The 19,800-nt window shown below is 41.8% G+C and overlaps 1 protein-coding gene across 2 annotated transcripts in view; it reads left to right on the top strand.

Annotated features, from left to right (window-relative positions):
• Positions 1–19,800, top strand: part of GRIN2A (glutamate ionotropic receptor NMDA type subunit 2A) — a 368,737-nt gene that overhangs the window by 265,785 nt on the left and 83,152 nt on the right. For both annotated transcript variants that reach the window (XM_061208159.1, XM_061208160.1), the window contains one exon: positions 18,793–18,998. In XM_061208159.1, coding sequence (XP_061064142.1) covers positions 18,793–18,998 — 206 coding nt within the window. The remainder of the gene's footprint in view (positions 1–18,792; positions 18,999–19,800) is intronic.

The raw sequence follows: 19,800 nt of genomic DNA, 5'->3' as shown, positions 1-19,800 counted from the left end.
TCTCTGCATCTATTGAGATGATCATATGGTTTTTATTCTTCAATTTGTTAATATGGTGTATCACATTGATTGATTTGCGTATATTGAAGAATCCTTGCATCCCTGGGATAAATCCCACTTGATCATGGTGTATGATCCTTTTAATGTGTTGTTGGATTCTGTTTGCTAGTATTTTGTTGAGGATTTTTGCATCTATATTCATCAGTGATATTGGTCTGTAATTTTCTTTTTTTGTAGTGTCTTTGTCTGGTTTTGGTATCAGGGTGATGGTGGCCTCATAGAATGAGTTTGGGAGTGTTCCTTCCTCTGCAATTTTTTGGAAGAGTTTGAGAAGGATAGGTGTTAGCTCTTCTCTAAATGTTTGATAGAATTCACCTGTGAAGCCATCTGGTCCTGGACTTTTGTTTGTTGGAAGATTTTTAATCACAGTTTCAATTTCATTACTTGTGATTGGTCTGTTCATATTTTCTGCTTCTTCCTGGTTCAGTCTTGGAAGGTTATACCTTTCTAAGAATTTGTCCATTTCTTCCAAGTTGTCCATTTTATTGGCATAAAGTTGCTTGTAGTAGTCTCTTAGGATGCTTTGTATTTCTGCGGTGTCTGTTATAACTTCTCCTTTTTCATTTCTGATTTTATTGATTTGAGTCCTCTCCCTCTTTTTCTTGATGAGTCTGGCTAATGGCTTATCAATTTTGTTTATCTTCTCAAAGAACCAGCTTTTAGTTTTATTGATCTTTGCTATTGTTTTCTTTGTTTCTATTTCATTTATTTCTGCTCTGATCTTTATGATTTCTTTCCTTCTGCTAACTTTGGGTTTTGTTTGTTCTTCTTTCTCTAGTTTCTTTAGGTGTAAGGTTAGATTGTTTACTTGAGATTTTTCTTGTTTCTTTAGGTAGGCTTGTATAGCTATAAACTTCCCTCTTAGAACTGCTTTTGCAGCATCCCATAGGTTTTGGGTTGTCGTGTTTTCATTGTCATTTGTCTCTAGGTATTTTTTGATTTCCTCTTTGATTTCTTCAGTAATCTCTTGGTTATTTAGTAACGTATTGTTTAGCCTCCATGTGTTTGTGTATTTTATGCTTTTTCCCCTGTAATTCATTTCTAATCTCATAGCGTTGTGGTCAGAAAAGATGCTTGATATGATTTCAATTTTCTTAAATTTACTGAGGCTTGATTTGTGACCCAAGATGTGATCTATCCTGGAGAATGTTCCGTGCGCACTTGAGAAGAACGTGTAATCTGCTGTTTTTGGATGGAATGTCCTATAAATATCAATTAAATCTATCTGGTCTATTGTGTCATTTAAAGCTTCTGTTTCCTTATTTATTTTCATTTTGGATGATCTGTCCATTGGTGTAAGTGAGGTGTTAAAGTCCCCCACTATTATTGTGTTACTATCAATTTCCTCTTTTATAGCTGTTAGCAATTGCCTTATGTAATGAGGTGCTCCTATGTTGGGTGCATATATATTTATAATTGTTATATCTTCTTCTTGGATTGATCCCTTGATCATTATGTAGTGTCCTTCCTTGTCTCTTGTAATATTCTTTATTTTAAAGTCTATTTTATCTGATATGAGTATAGCTACTCCAGCTTTCTTTTGATTTCCATTTGCATGGAATATCTTTTTCCATCCCCTCACTTTCAGTCTGTATGTGTCCCTAGGTCTAAAGTGGGTCTCTTGTAGACAGCATATATATGGGTCTTGTTTTTGTATCCATTCAGCAAGCCTGTGTCTTTTGGCTGGAGCATTTAATCCATTCACGTTTAAGGTAATTATCGATATGTATGTTCCTATGACCATTTTCTTAATTGTTTTGGGTTTGTTTTTGTAGGTCCTTTTCTTCTCTTGTGTTTCCCACTTAGAGAAGTTCCTTTAACATTTGTTGTAGAGCTGGTTTGGTGGTGCTGAATTCTCTTAGCTTTTGCTTGTCTGTAAAGCTTTTGATTTCTCCATCAAATCTAAATGAGATCCTTGCCGGGTAGAGTAATCTTGGTTGTAGGTTCTTCCCTTTCATCACTTGAAGTATATCATGCCACTCCCTTCTGGCTTGTAGAGTTTCTGCTGACAAATCAGCTGTTAACCTTATGGGAGTTCCCTTGTATGTTATTTGTCGTTTTTCCCTTGCTGCTTTCGATAATTTTTCTTTGTCTTTAATTTTTGCCACTTTGATTACTATGTGTCTCGGCGTGCTTCTCCTTGGGTTTATCCTGTATGGGACTCTCTGCGCTTCCTGGACTTGGGTGGCTATTTCCTTTCCCATGTTAGGGAAGTTTTCAACTATAATCTCTTCAAATATTTTCTCTGGTCCTTTCTCTCTCTCTTCTCCTTCTGGGACCCCTATAATGCGAATGTTGTTGCGTTTAATGTTGTCCCAGAGGTCTCTTAGGCGGTCTTCATTTCTTTTCATTCTTTTTTCTTTAGTCTGTTCCGCAGCAGTGAATTCCACCATTCTGTCTTCCAGGTCACTTATCCGTTCTTCTGCCTCAGTTATTCTACTATTGATTCCTTCTAGTGTAGTTTTCATTTCAGTTATTGTATTGGTCATCTCTGTTTGTTTGTTCTTTAATTCTTCTAGGTCTTTGTTAATCATTTCTTGCATCTTCTCAATCTTTGCCTCCATTCTTATTCCAAGGTCCTGGATCATCTTCACTATCATTATTCTGAATTCTTTTTCTGGAAGGTTGCCTATCTCCACTTCATTTAGTTGTTTTTCTGGGGTTTTTTCTTGTTCCTTCATCTGGTATATAGCCCTCTGCCTTTTCATCTTGTCTATCTTTCTGTAAATGTGGTTTCTGTTCCACAGGCTGCAGGACTGTAGTTTTTCTTGCTTCTGCTGTCTGCCCTCTGGTGGTTGAGGCTATCTAAGAGGCTTGATGGGAGGCTCTGGAGGTGGGTAGAGCTGACTGTTGCTGTGGCGGTCAGAGCTCTGTAAAACTTTAATCCACTTGACTGTTGCTGGGTGGGGCTGGGTTCCCTCCCTGTTGGTTGTTTTGCCTGAGGCAACCCAACACTGGAGCCTACCCGGGCTCTTTGGTGGGGCTAATGGCAGACTCTGGGAGGGCTCATGCCAAGGAGTACTTCCCAGAACCTCCGCTGCCAGTGTCCTTGTCCCCACGGTGAAACAGAGCCAGCCCCCGCCTCTGCAGGAGACCCCCCAACACCAGCAGTTATGTCTGGTTCAGTCTCCCCCAGGGTCACTGCTCCTTCCCCTGGGTCCCGATGCACACACTATTTTGTGTACGCCCTCCAAGAGTGGGTTCTCTGTTTCCCCCAGTCCTGTCGAAGTCCTGCAATCAATTCCCACTAGGCTTCAAAGTCTGATTCTCTATGAATTCCTCCTCCCGTTGCTGGACCCCCAGGTTGGGAAGCCTGACGTGGGGCTCAGAACTTTCACTCCAGTGGGTGGACTTCTGTGGTATAAGTGCTCGCCAGTCTGTGAGTCACCCACCCAGCAGTTATGGGATTTGATTTTACTCTGATTGCGCCCCTCCTACCGTCTCACTGTGGCTTCTCCTCTGTCCTTGGACGTGGGGTATCCTCCTTGGTGAAGTCCAGTGTCTTCCTGTCGATGATTGTCCAGCAGCCAGTTGTGATTCTGGTGCTCTCGCAAGAGGGAGTGAGAGCACGTCCTTCTACTCCGCCATCTTGGTTAATCCCCCTGGCATTCTCTTTTCTCAGAGGAGTTGGGCTTCAAGTTTAAAGATGAACATACTAAACAATCATTGCATTTGTTTTCTCTTTGAGTCCCGTGTAAGGAGTTGAATACTGAAATATAGGCAATTAAGCAAGTCCTGGGCCAGCAGTCAGAAAACTGTCTCTAGTTCTTTCACCTATTTGCTGTCCTTATCTGGTCCACGTTACTTGAATGAACATTAGTTTACTGCTCTGAGAAATTGTAATAATATCTCCACCTTTATGTGACTCTCTGCAATGAAAGCCAAATGAAATGAGATAATAAATAGCAACTTGTAACCCACAAAGGGCTATATAAATTCTGGGGATTTTATATTATTAACCTCATAATGACATTTAGCACTCTGGCCAGGATGATTCTTCCAAATGTGTCTTGGAAATTTATCTGAAATTTCCTTTTTCTACTTCTTTTCTTTTTTCCCACAGTACAGCTTCTTAACCAGTTGAGAACTCAAAAGTACATTCATAAGGTTTCATTTTGGGGCATAAAGATCCAAGAAAGCTTGGGTTACATTTATAGTTATGAAATTAATAGTATGCATTAATTGTGCATAACCTCAAGCCTGCAAATGGAATTAAAAATAATTGTCAGGCCTTTGGATTTATTGATAGAGCTAACATAACACCAGGCTGCTTTTGGCAAGACCTTCTCTGTGTGCAGAATTATATTAATAGGCACTATCAGTTCTATCTAAAATGGAGAGAGTAAGTGAAGAACTTATCTGTCTCCCTTTGGGGGAAAAAAGCAAGTGCATTTCCTAAATGACATCTTGGTATATAAGACCTGGGCTTGGAGTTTTGATAAAATTAATGCCTTGCTCTCTCCTGTTCTGGAGATAGTCTGTGCCCTGCATTTAGAGTTTAACTTCAATCTCAAGAGGACCTGCACATTGTAGATGGGATGGAATTAACCTTGACTGAATACCTACTATGGGCCAGGCTGGGAGTTTCACATAAAGGAATTAATGTAATTCTTACAAGATCCCTGTATGTAATAATACACCCAATATTGGTTGAGCAATGGTGACCATGTGGCAAACAGAGTAATAACTGCTTTGTAGGCATGATTTTATTTAATTCTCACAGCAATCATATGATATGATTACTCTTATCATACCCACTTTACTGGGTGAAAGAGGAAACTAAGGCCCATGAAGGAAACAAGTAAACGTAGCCAAGTTGCACAGCTAGTAAGCATAAGAGCTGATATTCAGGCTCGAGTTCGGCCAACTCCGAAATCCACATTTTTTTCAGTACATATTACCAGAAGAAGACAAATAAAGTTGTGATTACGGGAAGATCATAGTTATGGCAGTCATGTTGGTATATTGATTTATTCTGTTGTTTACTTACTAAACGTTTATGTATTTACTCTGTGAGGGGCGCTGGGCTGGGTGTAAGGGATGCTAAGAGCACAGCCCCCACCCTCAGGGAGCCTGCTGGGGCGGACAGGACGGTGTTTGGGTACTTATGGTACTTGATGAGATAAGCAAAGAGGAGGTCACCTGGCCAGTTTTGTGGGGTCATCAGGGACTGCTTCCCAGAAGAGCCCTTCTCTAGGTTGAGTTCTGAAATGCAGGTAGGAGGGTGCCAGGCAGAGAGTGGGAAAGGGTTTTCTGTGCAGCGGGGGGAGCGTGTATGGATACCTGCCACTGAGAGGGGAGCTCAGTGTGCTGAGAAGGCTGTGATTAGTGCTGTGGGATTCCTGAGTCCCTGTATGGGGGGCAGGGGTAGAACAGGGATTTGGCTGTCAGAAATGAGGTTGGCGTGAATGCAGAGAGCTAGAGATGCCTGGGAATGAGATAGATCATTTAGGCTACGGTCAGGCGTGTTCACTTGATTCCAAGTGTAGTGAGAAACCATCCAAAGGCTTTAAGGGGAAGAGTGGAATGATCACATATGCAGAGCTATTTAGAGTGACGGCTTGGGCTGCAGCTTGGAGGATAGGCTGGGAGGAATGCTATCTAGGGCAGGGGGACAAGTCTGGAGGCGGTGGCAGAAACCAGTGACAGGTGAAGACCAGGACTGAGTGGTGGTCTGACTTAAGAAAGAAGTGGACAAGGAAAAATCAAATATTAGAACTATCAAGGCTTGGCAATTGATGGAATATAAATGGGGGTGGAGGGAGAGGGGTGAATTAAGGAATATTTCCAAGGTTGAGATTTCAAGAACTCATATTGGCACATGGGAGAAAAATTGTGCATTTTTTTTAAAAATTGAAGATAAGATGATGAGTTCTGCTCTGAGCCTGTTGAGTTTGAGGTTTCCTGGAGGCAGTAGAGAGGAGCTGGTGAAAGACAGCCATGTCTGAGAATGGTCAACATAGAGATGATAACAGAAGAGTGAGTGGTCGATGCCTGAGCATGGAGGTCTGAGGGCAGGAGGGAGGGTCAGGACATGTAAAATGTGTGCAGAAAAAGAGGAGCTTGCATTTTGGTGGAGCTGGAGAAGTCAAAGAGGTGGGAACTAGCCTGGAAAGGGTAGGATCATGACTGTCTAGGGCAGGGAGACTCAAGGAAGATGGGAGTGGGTCTCAGTGTCAAATAGATGGTGGCCTATGGAGAGGAGGTCAATAAGCTGACCTCTCACTTTATCCAGGTAGTCTGGCAAATGTGAGTGTATTCATGAAGGAAATGATACAATCATTTGAAAATAGGACAATTCCAAAAGATGTGGGAGCTGATAAATACCAACCATACATGTATGAAATCACCAGTATTATCCCCAGGTGCTATGTCATCAAGGGATCCCAAGGCCAATTGCCAGTTTGAACTCAAATGCAACCAAATTGCAATGTGCACGTAGCAATTTCAGCTTACTATCCAGGGGCTTCTATAATCTTGTCCCACTGTATCCCTTTATTCCTCTTTCTCTCTCATCCCCTTTGTACATTGTGTATTTCATCCAATTTGGGCAAATTCCTAGTCCACAAACATGTCCCTTAAGCTCAACTGCTATGCTTTTGTCCACACTATTCGTTCAACTTAGAAGCCTCTTCTCTCCACACTGATTTTCCAACTCCTCTGCCTGTTCTACAGCTTCCCTCAATTGCCGTTCCTCTCGTAAGGTCTCCCCTCTCTCACCAGATCTCCTCTTCCACTTCTGATGCTCCCTTGCATCTACTTCAGTTTCTGTTTTATTTTATAACTAATTCTGAGAGCATTGTATTTTATTTTCCCTATTAGTTGGTGGGCTGCTTACACACAGAGACTTAGATCAGGGCTTGGTAAACATTTTATAAAAAAGACAGCTAGTAAATATTTTAGGCTTGGCGGGCCATACTGTCTGGATGGCAAGTACTCAAATTCTGCTGTTTTAGTGTGAAAGCAACCGTAAACAGCATATAAGGAAATGAGCATGGCTGTGTTCCAATCAAACTTTATTTATGGACATGGAAATTCAAATATCGTATCATTTTCACATGTCACAAAATATTATTCTTTCCATTGTTTTCAACCATTTAAAAATATAAGATCCACCCTTAGCTCATGGGCTGTATAAAAACCACTGGCCCTTGGGACAGAGTTTGCCAGTCCCCAGCTTAGAGTCAATTTACTGCTGTATCACCAGTGCTAGGACAGTGTATGGCACATAGTAAGCACTCAATAAACATTTGTTGAGTAGATTAACCAAAGAGTCAATGTAATCCAACCTTATCCGACCGAAAACCTAGAGAATAGCTTTGCTTATTGGTTGTTAACACTCAGAATCAACAGGAATCTTGGGCTTCTACCTTTGGCTATACTTTGTGTGAATCTGAAAAGTTTTGATTTAACTAAGGTGACATAGCTCATAGGCATCATCACTGAACTTGAATTTGAGTCTTCTGACTCCAAGTTTAGGGTTCTTTTGAACTATGAGTTTGCCAGTATGATTCAGTAAGAAATGCCGTGTAGCTCCCTGGATGGTCACCAAGATTTTCATTTCATCCGAGTAACTCTGTGGGGCTCTGGCATTGTTAATTAGTGTCCAAGATGAGGATAATCAGTTTGGATGAAATTGGATTGACAGTGGAGGGCTACTTAGGCTCAGTTTTCTGAAATAGCGAGTCTTATCTGGCCCATCCCAAGGGGATCCTTGTCTCCTACACCCCCTTCTAATAATCATGTTTTTAACAGTGGGCAAAGCTGTGGTTAAGCTTATTACTGTTCCCTCACCGTTAAATCTTCTGTTGGCTTTAGTGTTTCAAAGGATCCTCTCACTGGAATACTTTAGGACTCAGACAAGCCTGGAGCAAAGTAGTTTGGGGCCCGAGCTGAGCAAAGAAAAACGACTGTCAAAATACCATCTCATTTAAGGAGAATTGAAATTCTGATCCGGGTGCATTTCATCACAGGGATGGATTTCACCCATGCACAAGCGCTTTCGTTAGCATCTTTGTAATAACCAACAGGGCCTCAGGCACCAACCCCTGGCTCGCCCTTTCATTTAGAAGGAGGAAAACGTCCATCTCAAAGACTTAAATGTATTATTTTGCCCCAGATATGAAAGAACAAATGCCCATCAGAGACCTGACACCAAGTGTTCCAAACCCTTCAACTTTCACAACCCAATAACTTTTCACGGGCGAGAGGATTAAATACTTTGCAACTGATCAATACCCCCAGGTGTTATAACCTTATTTTAAAACTCTGCAGACACTGTCAATGAGGTTAACTTTGAATGTTCAGGCTGAGATCCAAATGGAATTGGCTTTTTTACATAATGCTGAGTGAGGAAATCCACGAGCCTTTGGCCCGTTCTATCCCTTAAGTCAGGTTTGATGCATTGAAGTCTCCTGCTTCCTTAGTCTGTAATTTAATTACCTGGAACTTATCTCCTTTTATAAATTGTTACACACTCAGCCTCCAGTTTTTTTTACACTTTGCAAGGTTTTCATGGAAAAAAAAAAGTTGCCCAAGAGTAAGAGGAGGAGTCACACCTGTATTCATATCCAGCCTTGTCATGATTTTCGGGCTGGTAAGAATGACTTGATAATCCCAATGAACGAAGGGCCCTCTCAGCTATCAGCCCAGCTCTGGAGGGCTCCTGACTACCTCCTAACTCTTACCAACTCTGCCAAGGGAGCAAAGAGCTGCTAAATATCCTTCAAGTAAATATTCAAAAAAGAGCTATTTACTCTGCCGGATTGCAAATGGTATTTCATTTATCTTACAAGCAGAAACTACACTGATCTTTGAAATTTACTCAGAAAAGTACATTAGAAGGTCAAAAGTAAAACCTTTTCCGTATTTCTAAATTGTCTTTGCAAAGGTGTTAAAAAAAATAATCGTGGTTATCACTACTATTATAATAGAGGACTGTCCTTAGGTCAAGTTCTCGTCCAATATTAGGTGCTTATCCTCCCCCACTCCAGGTCCTGTGTTTGTCCCATTTTCCTTCACATCTCCTCCTGAAGTGTTTTTGCAGACCTATAGGCATCCTGGTTTTCTTCGCCAAGGCAACAGCCTTTTCAGGAATTCAACTAAGTTTAAGTCCAAATTTTGATGATAACAGATGCAGCAATGTAAACAGAGTCACATCGTCTTGGCCGTCAGCATCTCAGGTACAACGTGTGACAGAGGCAAGATGGAATCCTCCCTTCTAAGACCCCTTACGTAATGGATGGAGATTACCACAGAGGCGAAGAAAAAGTCTAATCAGCTGTTAGAGCCCTAAATTACATTCCTCTTGGTTGAAATCCCCAAATTACCTAATTGTCACGCAGTTCACATTTGAGCAGCTGATTTTTTCCCTGATCTATTATTCTAATCGCCTTTTGGATGTCGATGTTAGCAACCTCAAGCCTGCAAGGGCTCACTGCAGCGCTGCTGTCAGAGACATGACCCAGGGTGGAATTCAAGGTCCTTAGAAGAATCAAGTCACAGGTACACTGAGGAAATAACTGGCAAACATGAAAGAAAGCCACAAGATAGCCACGTCTGGCTGTTCTCTCTCCTCCTCCTGTATTTCACAGGGAGAGAGCACTTGCCCCTCTCCAAAGGGGACAGGCCATGCATCTGGGGAGGCTGAGCTCAGGTATCCCAGCTCCTCGGGGCATCGCTACTCGCAGCGGGGTCTTTCCAGTTGATCCGTAGAATGTTCCCTCATTTCCCTTGTTTGCCTTGATACTTCCCAGAGCAAATCTAATGGCAACCTTGGGAATATCAAACAGTGGTGATGACCCCAGTCTCTCAAGTCAGATGGCCTGAGCTCAGCCTCCAGATGCTCTCTCTTGCTTTTTTGATCTTGGGCAAGTCACGTCAGCTCCCAGTTTCCCAATCTATAAAATGAGGGTAACGATGACCTTTTCCTTACAGGAATGTGAGGGTAAAATGAGAAAGTGCATGTTGGGGTGGTCACAGTGTCTCAAGACATGCCAGTTATTATACTTATTCATTATTTAATAATTATTACAGCCCATTGGAGGGCTGACTGATACAGAAGTTACATAATGAAGGACTCCCAGGAGAGGGTTCAAAAATTAATTAGTAATTGTGAGAGGGCTCCTTTTTATTTTTTGCTGATTTTTCAAGTCTCTAATGTTAAATGATTCCAACATGGAGCCAAAGGAGAGAAAGAAAACGCTATTAACTGTTTAGCTAATGACCGGTACGCATCACTTTTTAAGATCACGTAAATAATTAAAAATAAACCAAAGAAGTAGAACTTCTCTCCATCCCCAGGGACCTGGGAACAGAGGAACTTTGTAGAACTGAAGATAATAAATGAACATCTGAAGAAAATGGAGGCTCATTGTTCCAGAGACTTTCACTTTTAAATCTGAGCTTGAACGAGCATTGAGCTCTTCTCGTGTTGAATGAACCTCAAGAGGAGAATGGAAGCAATAGGCAGGTTGTTCGAGGAAATAACGGTGATCAAAACGCGTCTCCATGAAATACCAGATCAGTGCTGAGTCCTAAGACAGCCGATGCCGTTATCCATAAAGACATTAGATTATCCTGAGAACAGTTATTATAGGAGAAAAAAAATCAACTGCTCCAATGTGAGCTGTATAACAATCAGGCAATTCTGAAATTTCAGCTGAGAGGAATTTAATTAAGGCTCTAATAGCTGATTCAGCTCATTTAGATCTGCTGGCAATTGCTACTGGTTACATAAGAAACCCAGGAGGAAAGATTCCCATCTTCTGCTGTGTTTAATCCTGCCGGTAGCCATACGTGTGACCATTTAGGTGCTCCTCTTAGATCACCCAGAACAGAATGAGCTGGGATCCTGGTTAAAAAGTTAGGTTCCCAAGCCTCATCCCACATTTACTGATGCATACACTCCAGTGATCTAGGAGTCTGCATTCATTCACTCATTCATTTATTTTAATTGAAGCATAGTTGATTTACAATATTGTGTTAGTTCCAGGTATATAGCAAAGTGATTCAGGTATTTATATATGTGTATTTTCAGATTCTTTTCTGTTATAGGTTATTACAAGATATTGACCTATAGTTCCCTGTGCTGTACAGTAAATCACTGTTGTTTATCTATTTTATGTATAATGGTGTGTATCTGTTAATCCCATACTCCTAATTTATCCCTCCCCCCTCTTTCCCCTTGGAGTCTGCATTCTTAATCAACGCCCAAGGAGAGGTTCTTATTCCTGCTAAAGTCTCATAATCCCACTATACCTTCAGTAACTGCATTTAAGACAGTGCATTCAAAGGAAGCAGGTGCTTTGCTTTAACACCTGAAAAGCAATTCTTAGTTTCACTCTGCCAGTGGCCATCTGAGACCCCATGGCACTGAAGACAAAGTAGGTTTGGTCCACACCTGCTTTTCAGCAGTTTTGTTGTAGAAGCTTGTTTGAATATACCATGCAGGGGAAATCTGGGGTGCAATGTGACATCTGGTTTCAGCAGACTCTAGCTGTCTTGAACGAACTTCAGATTGGGTCTTGATTAACAAAAAATGACTAGACTCAACTGCAAACTACTCCAGATAGAGCACATTTCAACTTAATATCAAGTCAGGGTTGTGTCTCAGACATCTTTGTAGTAGTTTCCAGGTCAATCAAATTCAGATCTACTTTTGGCTTCGAGCAGCAACCGAAGACACAAAATTACTCATGTGTAAACCTGCTATTAGCTCTGCATTTGCATGCAGAGGCATGGAAGTGATGCTAACCGGTGATGCTATTTATGCTAAATATGGACTTTAAGTCATTTTAAATTTCCTTCACGGACATTTATCTTATGTCCTTTAGAAGACTTTATATTTCAGGTGGAGAGAAATTGGCCTCCTGTTTGCTTTGTTTTTCTCCTGAAATTCATCTTCCTGAAGAGTTAATTACTCACATTTTCTCCAGCTTGGGAGTAAATCCCTGCTTATTATCTGGAGTGAAATGTTTTCTGGTGTTTTGCACATGTGAAGTGTTTGTTTTAAGACCTGTTTCCCCCTTGGTTATGAAATCACTCAATGAGCTAACCAGGGCCAGTCGAACTGGAGCACAGGCAGCGTGAACTCTGCTTTCACTGTCGGTTTTAATAAATTTCATCTCTGATTTTTAATTTTGCAATCCCTATTGTCTTGTCTCCAAGGAGAGGATCTGAGTAAATAGGCAACTCTCCTCTTTTAACTTTGAATTCTGAGTAAAAATTGATGCTGTGCTGCCGTCTGAATCGAGTTCAGTTCAGCAAATATTTATTGAACTGGAATGTGGTGAACACTGTACTACAGCCGATGGGGGTCATGTTGTGTGAAAGGCTGGCCAGGCCAGAGATTCTATAATACAGGGCAAACTGAGCCCTTAATCCCCACCCCCATACAGTTACACAATCGGTCTCTAAGTTGTATTGATTCCACCACTTTGGGATCCTGTGAGTTCATGCCCCCTCCCCATGCGGCCCTATGCCAGACTCATCCAAATTAATGCAGCTGCCTCCTGACCCATCACTCTGCCTTCAGAATCTTTTAGGCACAAACCCTTTCTCTGCACTGCACTGGGAAGAAGTGTCCTAATACGTCAGACTGATTGTATCCCTCCCCTGATTAAAAATCTTCAATAATCCCCATCCCCATCCCTCTACACAAGTCCATTGCCCTACGAACAAAGATAGAACTCCGGAGCAAGCCACACACCAACTCTGCTGGTCTGGCTCATGGTTGGAAGTCAGTTCCTTTAGAAGCATCTTTGGTTTCCTTGCAGAGCAGGAAGCTCTCTGCTCCAGTAGTATCCTGTGCCCACCCCAGCATGGCAGTTAGCGCATTTATTATCTCATGTTATCTCATGGCCAGCGTGCTTTAACTCCTCTTCTCTAACCAGACTGGAAAGTCCGAGCACTGGGACCAGCCTGCACTGTTCACAATTGTAGCCCCAGAGCCTCCTGCAGTGCCTGGCACAGTGTAAAGCCCTGGACGCGTGTGTATTGAGCTCATGAATGAACAAGCGAGAGAATTCAAGGGACAAAGAGAATGCTCAAAACCGCATTCCAGCTGGAGTATTAAGCTGCAGGGGAGAGACGGTATTTGAGCTGTACCTGGAAAGAACGGGTAGGATTTCAGTCAGTGGAGATGAGAAGGAGAGGAATTTCACGTAGAAGTAGTGCAGGCAAAGGCGGGGAAATGGGTGTCATTCAGGGTGTGTGTGGTGAGAGTGAAAAGTGTATGCGTCATTGTGGCTTAGCATTGTGCGTGTGTGTAGAGGTGTGAGTGTAGGTGTGTGTTAGGCATGTGTGTATGTGTAGTTGTACGTGTGTGGAGGTGAGTGTATATATGTGTGTATTGTGAATTCAGGTAGGTATGAGTGTAGCTGTGTGTTTATGTATAGATGTATAAATATATGATATATATATGTGTGCATGTGTACGGGTTTGAATCCACTTATATGTGGATTTTTTTCAGTAGTAAATACTGCAGTACTACATGATCCCCAGTGGGTTGAATCCGCAGATATGGAGGAACCATGGTTATGGAGGACCAACTATATCTTATACACGAATTTTTGACTGCACGAAGGGTCAGTGCTCCTAAACCCCATGTTGCTCAAGGGTTAACTGTATACACATATACACATACATATATACGTACACACATGTGTGAGTATGTGTAGGTGTAAGCGTATGTGTGTTTGAAGGTGTAGATGTATATGTTTTAGTGTGAGGGTGTGTATAGGGTGTACAAAAGAGAAATCAAAAAAGGGATAGAAAGAGAGAGAGGAGCGAGTGTATTGAGGTTGATGGGACCTATACTGTAGGGTCCATTAATGTAAGAGGAGTCTGATTGGTTCTGTGGGCAGTATGAGTCATGGAAGGATTTGAGTAGAGGTAGATCTATGATCTTGGTGTTTAGATATACGCTTTTAGGGAGTGGCTTGGGAGAGAACAGTTGTGAGGTGATTTTAACTGTCTCTTGTAAGCATTTCATGAATAGATCAAATACGATCAAGCACTCATACCTCTTTGAAAGGAGAGTCACAAACATCTATTAACCTCATTTCTTCCAGCCTCTTGCAGCCTCTGTGACATCGCTATGGATTTAACCAGACCTTAAGGGATGAATATTAGCTTATGACAGTTTCTGGAGATGAAATTATCTTTGCTCTGAGAAAATATTGGCTGAACGTTTTGATAAGTAATCACTGCGCTGTCACAAAACACTTCCTAGGAGCTGAAGAGGAATTAGCTTTCTAAAAGCACAGCATTTAAATTTTATTAATAAGAACAGATAAAAAAATCATTGCAAAATTAATTTCCCCTTTCTACACTTCTTTTAACAAAATCACTTTTCTCCATTAGAGATCAATTATTTTTCTTTGTCCTCAAAACTTCAGTTTATTTGCTGAAAACATTTAAAGGTTTATCACCAAAATTCAGTTTATTTTGAAGGTAAAGATTTTTTTTCTTCTCCCACACAGCCTAGTTGGGGGAATTTGGGACTGTTTTCGAGTCCAAAATTCATGATAGAGATAAAAATCATCTGCCTACACCTTCTTGTGTATAGGGTGTTTATAAGAATTAAAATAGTGCTAAGAATAGTGCCTAATAATCTGTGGACCTAGAGATTATCGTACTAAATGAAGTCAAGTCAGACAGAGAAAGACAGATATCATATGATGTCACTTATATGTGGAATCTAAAAAAAAATGATACAAATGAACTTATTTACAAGACAGAAATAGACTCACAGACATAGAAAAGAAATTTATGGTTACCCAAAGGGAAAGAGAGGGAGGGATAAATTAGGAGTTTGGGATTAGCAGATACAAACCACTGTCATCTAATGTTACATACTCTGCTAAGTGTGGTGTGTTCACTCATTCCATCAACACCTATCCAGCTGTGCCAGGCCCTGAGTTAGAAGCTGTGGACATAGAAACCAACTAATATACATATATATTAATATATATATATATATATATATATCCCTGCTAGACTGAGGAATCACAATCTAATGAGTGAAACATATACACAAACACATAGGTTGTTGAGGTATAATATTGTTAAGCAAATGAAAATTAGGTATTTAAATCAAATCAAGGATTTGTGAATGAAATGTTATGATGTCTGAGATTTCCTTCAGTATAATATGGGAGGAGTGGTTGGGAGTATAAATGAAACAAGATTGGCCATGAGTTAGTCATTAATGAAGCTAGATAATGGGAAGATGGAGATACATTCTAGTATTTTACTTTTGTATGAGTTAAAATTTTTCCATAATAAAAAAAGAAAAAAAAAGAATGGAGGGGGCAAGAAGCTTCCACTTTTGGGCAAGTTATATATGGACCCATGTTCATGATGATTTCTTCATTTCTTTTTCCATTCTGGATAACGGACTAGATTAACTCTTACGGCAAATCTCAGCTCCTTAACTGGACCTGCAAGGCTTTGCATCCTCTGGCCCCTGCCAGCCTGCAGGGCTCTTCCTTCCTCTGTTCCCTCTATCCCCTCATCCACTCATCTTGGATTTCCAGTCTCAGCTTAAGTGCCACCTCTTGGGGAAGACTTCTGTGATTTCTTTCCCCCTTTTTCCAGTCTTAGACCCGTATTTTATTTCTTCCTCCCAGTTTGTATGATGTATATTTTTATGTGGTTATTTGACTCATGTTTGTCTTCCCAATTAGCATAAAAATTCCTTGCAAGTAAAAATTGTGCTGCTTGCACTACAGTACCCTTAGTGCCTAGCACAGTGCTTGGCACCTGGTAGCCACTCAGTAAATATCTATGGAGTAAACGAATCTCTATTAAGCCTGTCTACAGACTCCAGACTCAGTTATAGCGCTTTGTAAATAGGAACTTAGGAGGGGAAAGCGAAGGATGTCTGTTTCTCCCCTATCTGGTATATAAAATCCTGGAGTTGAGATTTTTGGTGTTTGGAACAGGAGCCTATCAGCCTCAGAGAAGGAGGTAAGAGCTCTCAGGACCTAGGGCAATGTTTACACAGAAGCTTCAGCTCCTAGTCAAGTTTTCCCACCCACCACTTGCTTCCACCCTCCTTGGCTGACCCATGGGTGCTTACTTAGACGTGTTGGGAAGGGAGAGAGGAACTTAGAGGAGATTTAGGAAGTTATTGCACTCTGGGAACTCATAAACCTTTGCAGCCTCTCTCTCCATGAGTCAGCCTTGGGCTGGAACCTTTGCCTGCCTCCCATGGTGTAGGGTATGTGACATGGTCAGTGACATCACCAAAGATTCTGCTGGCTAAACGGGCTGCCTCTATTTATGTTACCTTGGGACTTTAGGAGCTGTCTCCGCAAGGAAGAAAGGGTCTTAGAGCAATAACATGATTACTGCAGATCAATTAATAGAAACACTAGTGGGAAAGCACCTTTGGATTCACATAGTTCCATGGTATAGCTCTGGATCCACCACTTACTAGCTGTGCAAGTTTGGGCAGTTTACATAATCTCTCTGTGCTTCAGTTTGCTGAACTGTGATGCTGGAATAATAATCCTTACCACGTGGAATTTGTAGGATTAAACTAAGTGGTAATATTGGCACATTTCCTGACTACACAGACATGCTCAAAAGTGACATTGTTATAAGTATAGCATCAAATGCTGTGGAGATGGGAGCAAAGTTCTCTATTACCAGGGAAGACAGGAATGCTTTTACAGATTAGGTGATATTTGAGCTATATCTTAAATGCTACCTACAATAATAAAATAATAGCAGCTGCCATGTATGTTACATGTTAAGTTCTGTGCTCAATGCTTCAAGGACATTTTTGGCTCATTCAAATCTCACTACAGTTCTGAAAGCATATCCTGTTGCAATCCACATTTTACAGATAGAGAAAGCAAAGCTCAGAGAGGTTAAGCAACTTTCCCAAGGCTGCTCAGCTAATGGGTGAAGCCAGGATTAGCACTTAGTTCTGTGTGACTCCAAAAGCCATTGTCTTACCCACTGAACTGCCCAGGCTCTTTTGAAGGCTATGTTTGAGTTTTCTAAGGGAGATGAAAAAGAAAGAGATGGGTATAACATGTTCCAAAAAGAAGAGCTTGGCCATCATCAAAAAATCTAGAAACAATAAATGCTGGAGAGGGTGTGGAGCTTGGATATCTCTTTATCTATTTGCATGTTTATTATTATTGGCTTGGTCTTTGTCCGGCAGCCGACTGATGGTTACAACAAGGCAGGAATCGTTCTGTTTTATCCCTCATTGTTCCCGGGCTGGTGTCAGCACGCACATAGCTGGTGTTCAATAGATCTATGTTGAATGAATTAAGAATTTGATGGGCTCCACATTCTCTCCAGCCTGTGTTACATCACAGCATGAGGAGATGAACGTGTTTGCTTGACCAAATTACTCTACTGCCCTTCCTAACTTAAAAAAGAAGGTATCAGTGAAGCTGGACAGTTTTGTAATTGGCCACACGGCATGTTTCTCTACAAGGAGCAAACATTTTCCAGTCCAAATGATGATGTCATCTTCCAGAGCACTGATTGCCTTCTCTCCCGCCACCTATCACCTCTCCTGGTGTCCAGCGTGTCTGAATTCTCTTTAAGGGCCTGAGATTCATTTCTGGTGACACTTACATTACAGGAGGAGAGGTGAGTTGGTCACATCAACACAGACAAGGCTGGACTTGGCACTTAGGTCTTCAGACGAGGTATTTTCCTTGAGGTTTGTGTTACAAATAAAGCGCTGACCTGTGGTGTCGAGCAGTCGCACGTGGGAGCAGGAGGAGGAAGCACAAAGTGCAACGCTGGGGGCAGCTTTCTCCCCGTGTGTACGCGAAGAGTGCCAATAAGCTGTCAAATAAAATTAAGGTTCAAAACATACAGCCTTCAATTTGATTTCGCTGAGATGCCGACAGCTGCTCAGAGGGAACACAATCGATTCTGTTTCGACGGGTCTTGATGTACAGTAAGCAGTAAAAGTCTCCACTCTGTGCTGGATTAATAAAAATTCACCTGAATTTCAACTTAAACAGAACCGTGTCTGAGCTTGAAGGGAGCGTCTCGTCTGCTCGCCCGCTCTCCCCCGTGTTTGTCTCTCCCGCCAGCCCTCCCTCTTTTCTGCTCTTGTTCTTCATCTTCCTCTCCCCTTGCCTCTTTTTCTCTTTCTTAGCACTTTTAAAATCTCTCCCTCTCACTGACTCTCTTCTATACTTAAAAGGGAGAGTTTGGAGTCCTTACTACGTGCTGGGCACTGCCCTGTATGCTTTTCTCGAATTACCTTCTTTGATTCCTATGACATCCTTATAAAGTAGGTGGAACTGTGTCTATTTACAGATGAGAAAACAGATGTTCATGGTGATTAAAAGCCTGCCTGGGGCTGTACAGCTCGTAAGTGGCAGATGTGGGGATTCAAGCCTAGACCTCTGATTCTAAAAGTCCTTGCTCTTTTCATGACATTAGTGGTCCTGAGCTCTGGTAGAACATCCACTCACTTGGGGATCTCTAACGGCATCAGTGCTTAGGCACCACCCCCATATTTATTAGTCTGGGGAGAGTCCAGGGCCTGGGAGCTGCCCAGTATTCTGCTTTCCCTTTGTCCCCATCTTTCTTAGCATATAAACAGAAGTGTACACTGAGGTAGGTAGCAGAAAAGCCCTGAAGGTGATGGGGTTCCTCTCCCATACCTCTTACGGGGGAGGACTCACCTTTCTGGAAGCCAGTGGTGCAGGAAAGCACAGGTGTGTCTTTCTCTTTATACTGCAGGTGGGCAAGTGGGAAAACCAGACCCTGAGCCTGAGGCACGCCGTGTGGCCCAGGTACAAGTCCTTTTCAGACTGTGAGCCAGACGACAACCATCTGAGCATCGTCACGCTGGAGGAGGCCCCCTTTGTCATCGTGGAAGACATAGACCCGCTGACTGAGACGTGTGTGAGGAACACTGTGCCATGTCGGAAGTTCATCAAAATCAAGTGAGTCCAGGGATGCTGTCGGTTGAATGTGCCCAATCCTTTACAATAATAGCCTGTATCACTGATAACAGTGGTATCTCTACAATAATAATAGAATGTAATATAAAATATACTCTATTATAATAGGTGCGTATAAAAATAGATTTTTTAAAAGACCTGGAACTACACCAGGTGGTTTGCATTCATTTGATTCCAACAACGGCAATACGAGGTGCATGGTTTTGCCCATTTTAAACATGATAAAAACTGAGTTATGAGAAGATTAAGAAGCACGTTCAAAGCCACTCAGCTAGTAGATGGAAGAGGCAGGATTCAAACACTTGTCCATCTGACTCCACCACCATATTCTTAACCAGTATAGTGAATCAACCCTCCCCTTCAATCTTTCCTAGAATAATTATTTCTTTTGTATTTTTCTGGTTGCTCCCTCCCCCAAACCATATCTACCACTTCCTTCCACCTCTTTTCTATTTCCCAGATCCAAACTTTTCAGAATTTTCAAAGCTTCTCTCCATTTCGGGGTCAACATCCACCTTACAAGTGACTTTCTGATGTGCTTAAGGTGGAGCTGATCTCCTGGGGATCTCCTAGGTCACCAGCAACAAACCAGCATTGCATCTAAGTCATTTCCTCTTTTATTACGATTGAAGAGGAACTGACATTTTTTATCAGATCCCCTGGTGAAGGGTTCTCCCTAATCTATAAACCCTTTGGAGATACATAAAGCTTCATGGCCAAGTCCAAGGCCCTGAATTTTGTCTTTGTAATGCAAACATAAACACAAATACCACCCTTGTGGAGG

This window comes from Eubalaena glacialis, chromosome 13 (assembly GCF_028564815.1).
Source record: "Eubalaena glacialis isolate mEubGla1 chromosome 13, mEubGla1.1.hap2.+ XY, whole genome shotgun sequence".
Classification (NCBI taxonomy): domain Eukaryota; kingdom Metazoa; phylum Chordata; class Mammalia; order Artiodactyla; family Balaenidae; genus Eubalaena; species Eubalaena glacialis.
This window is presented reverse-complemented; position numbering and strand designations above follow the sequence as displayed.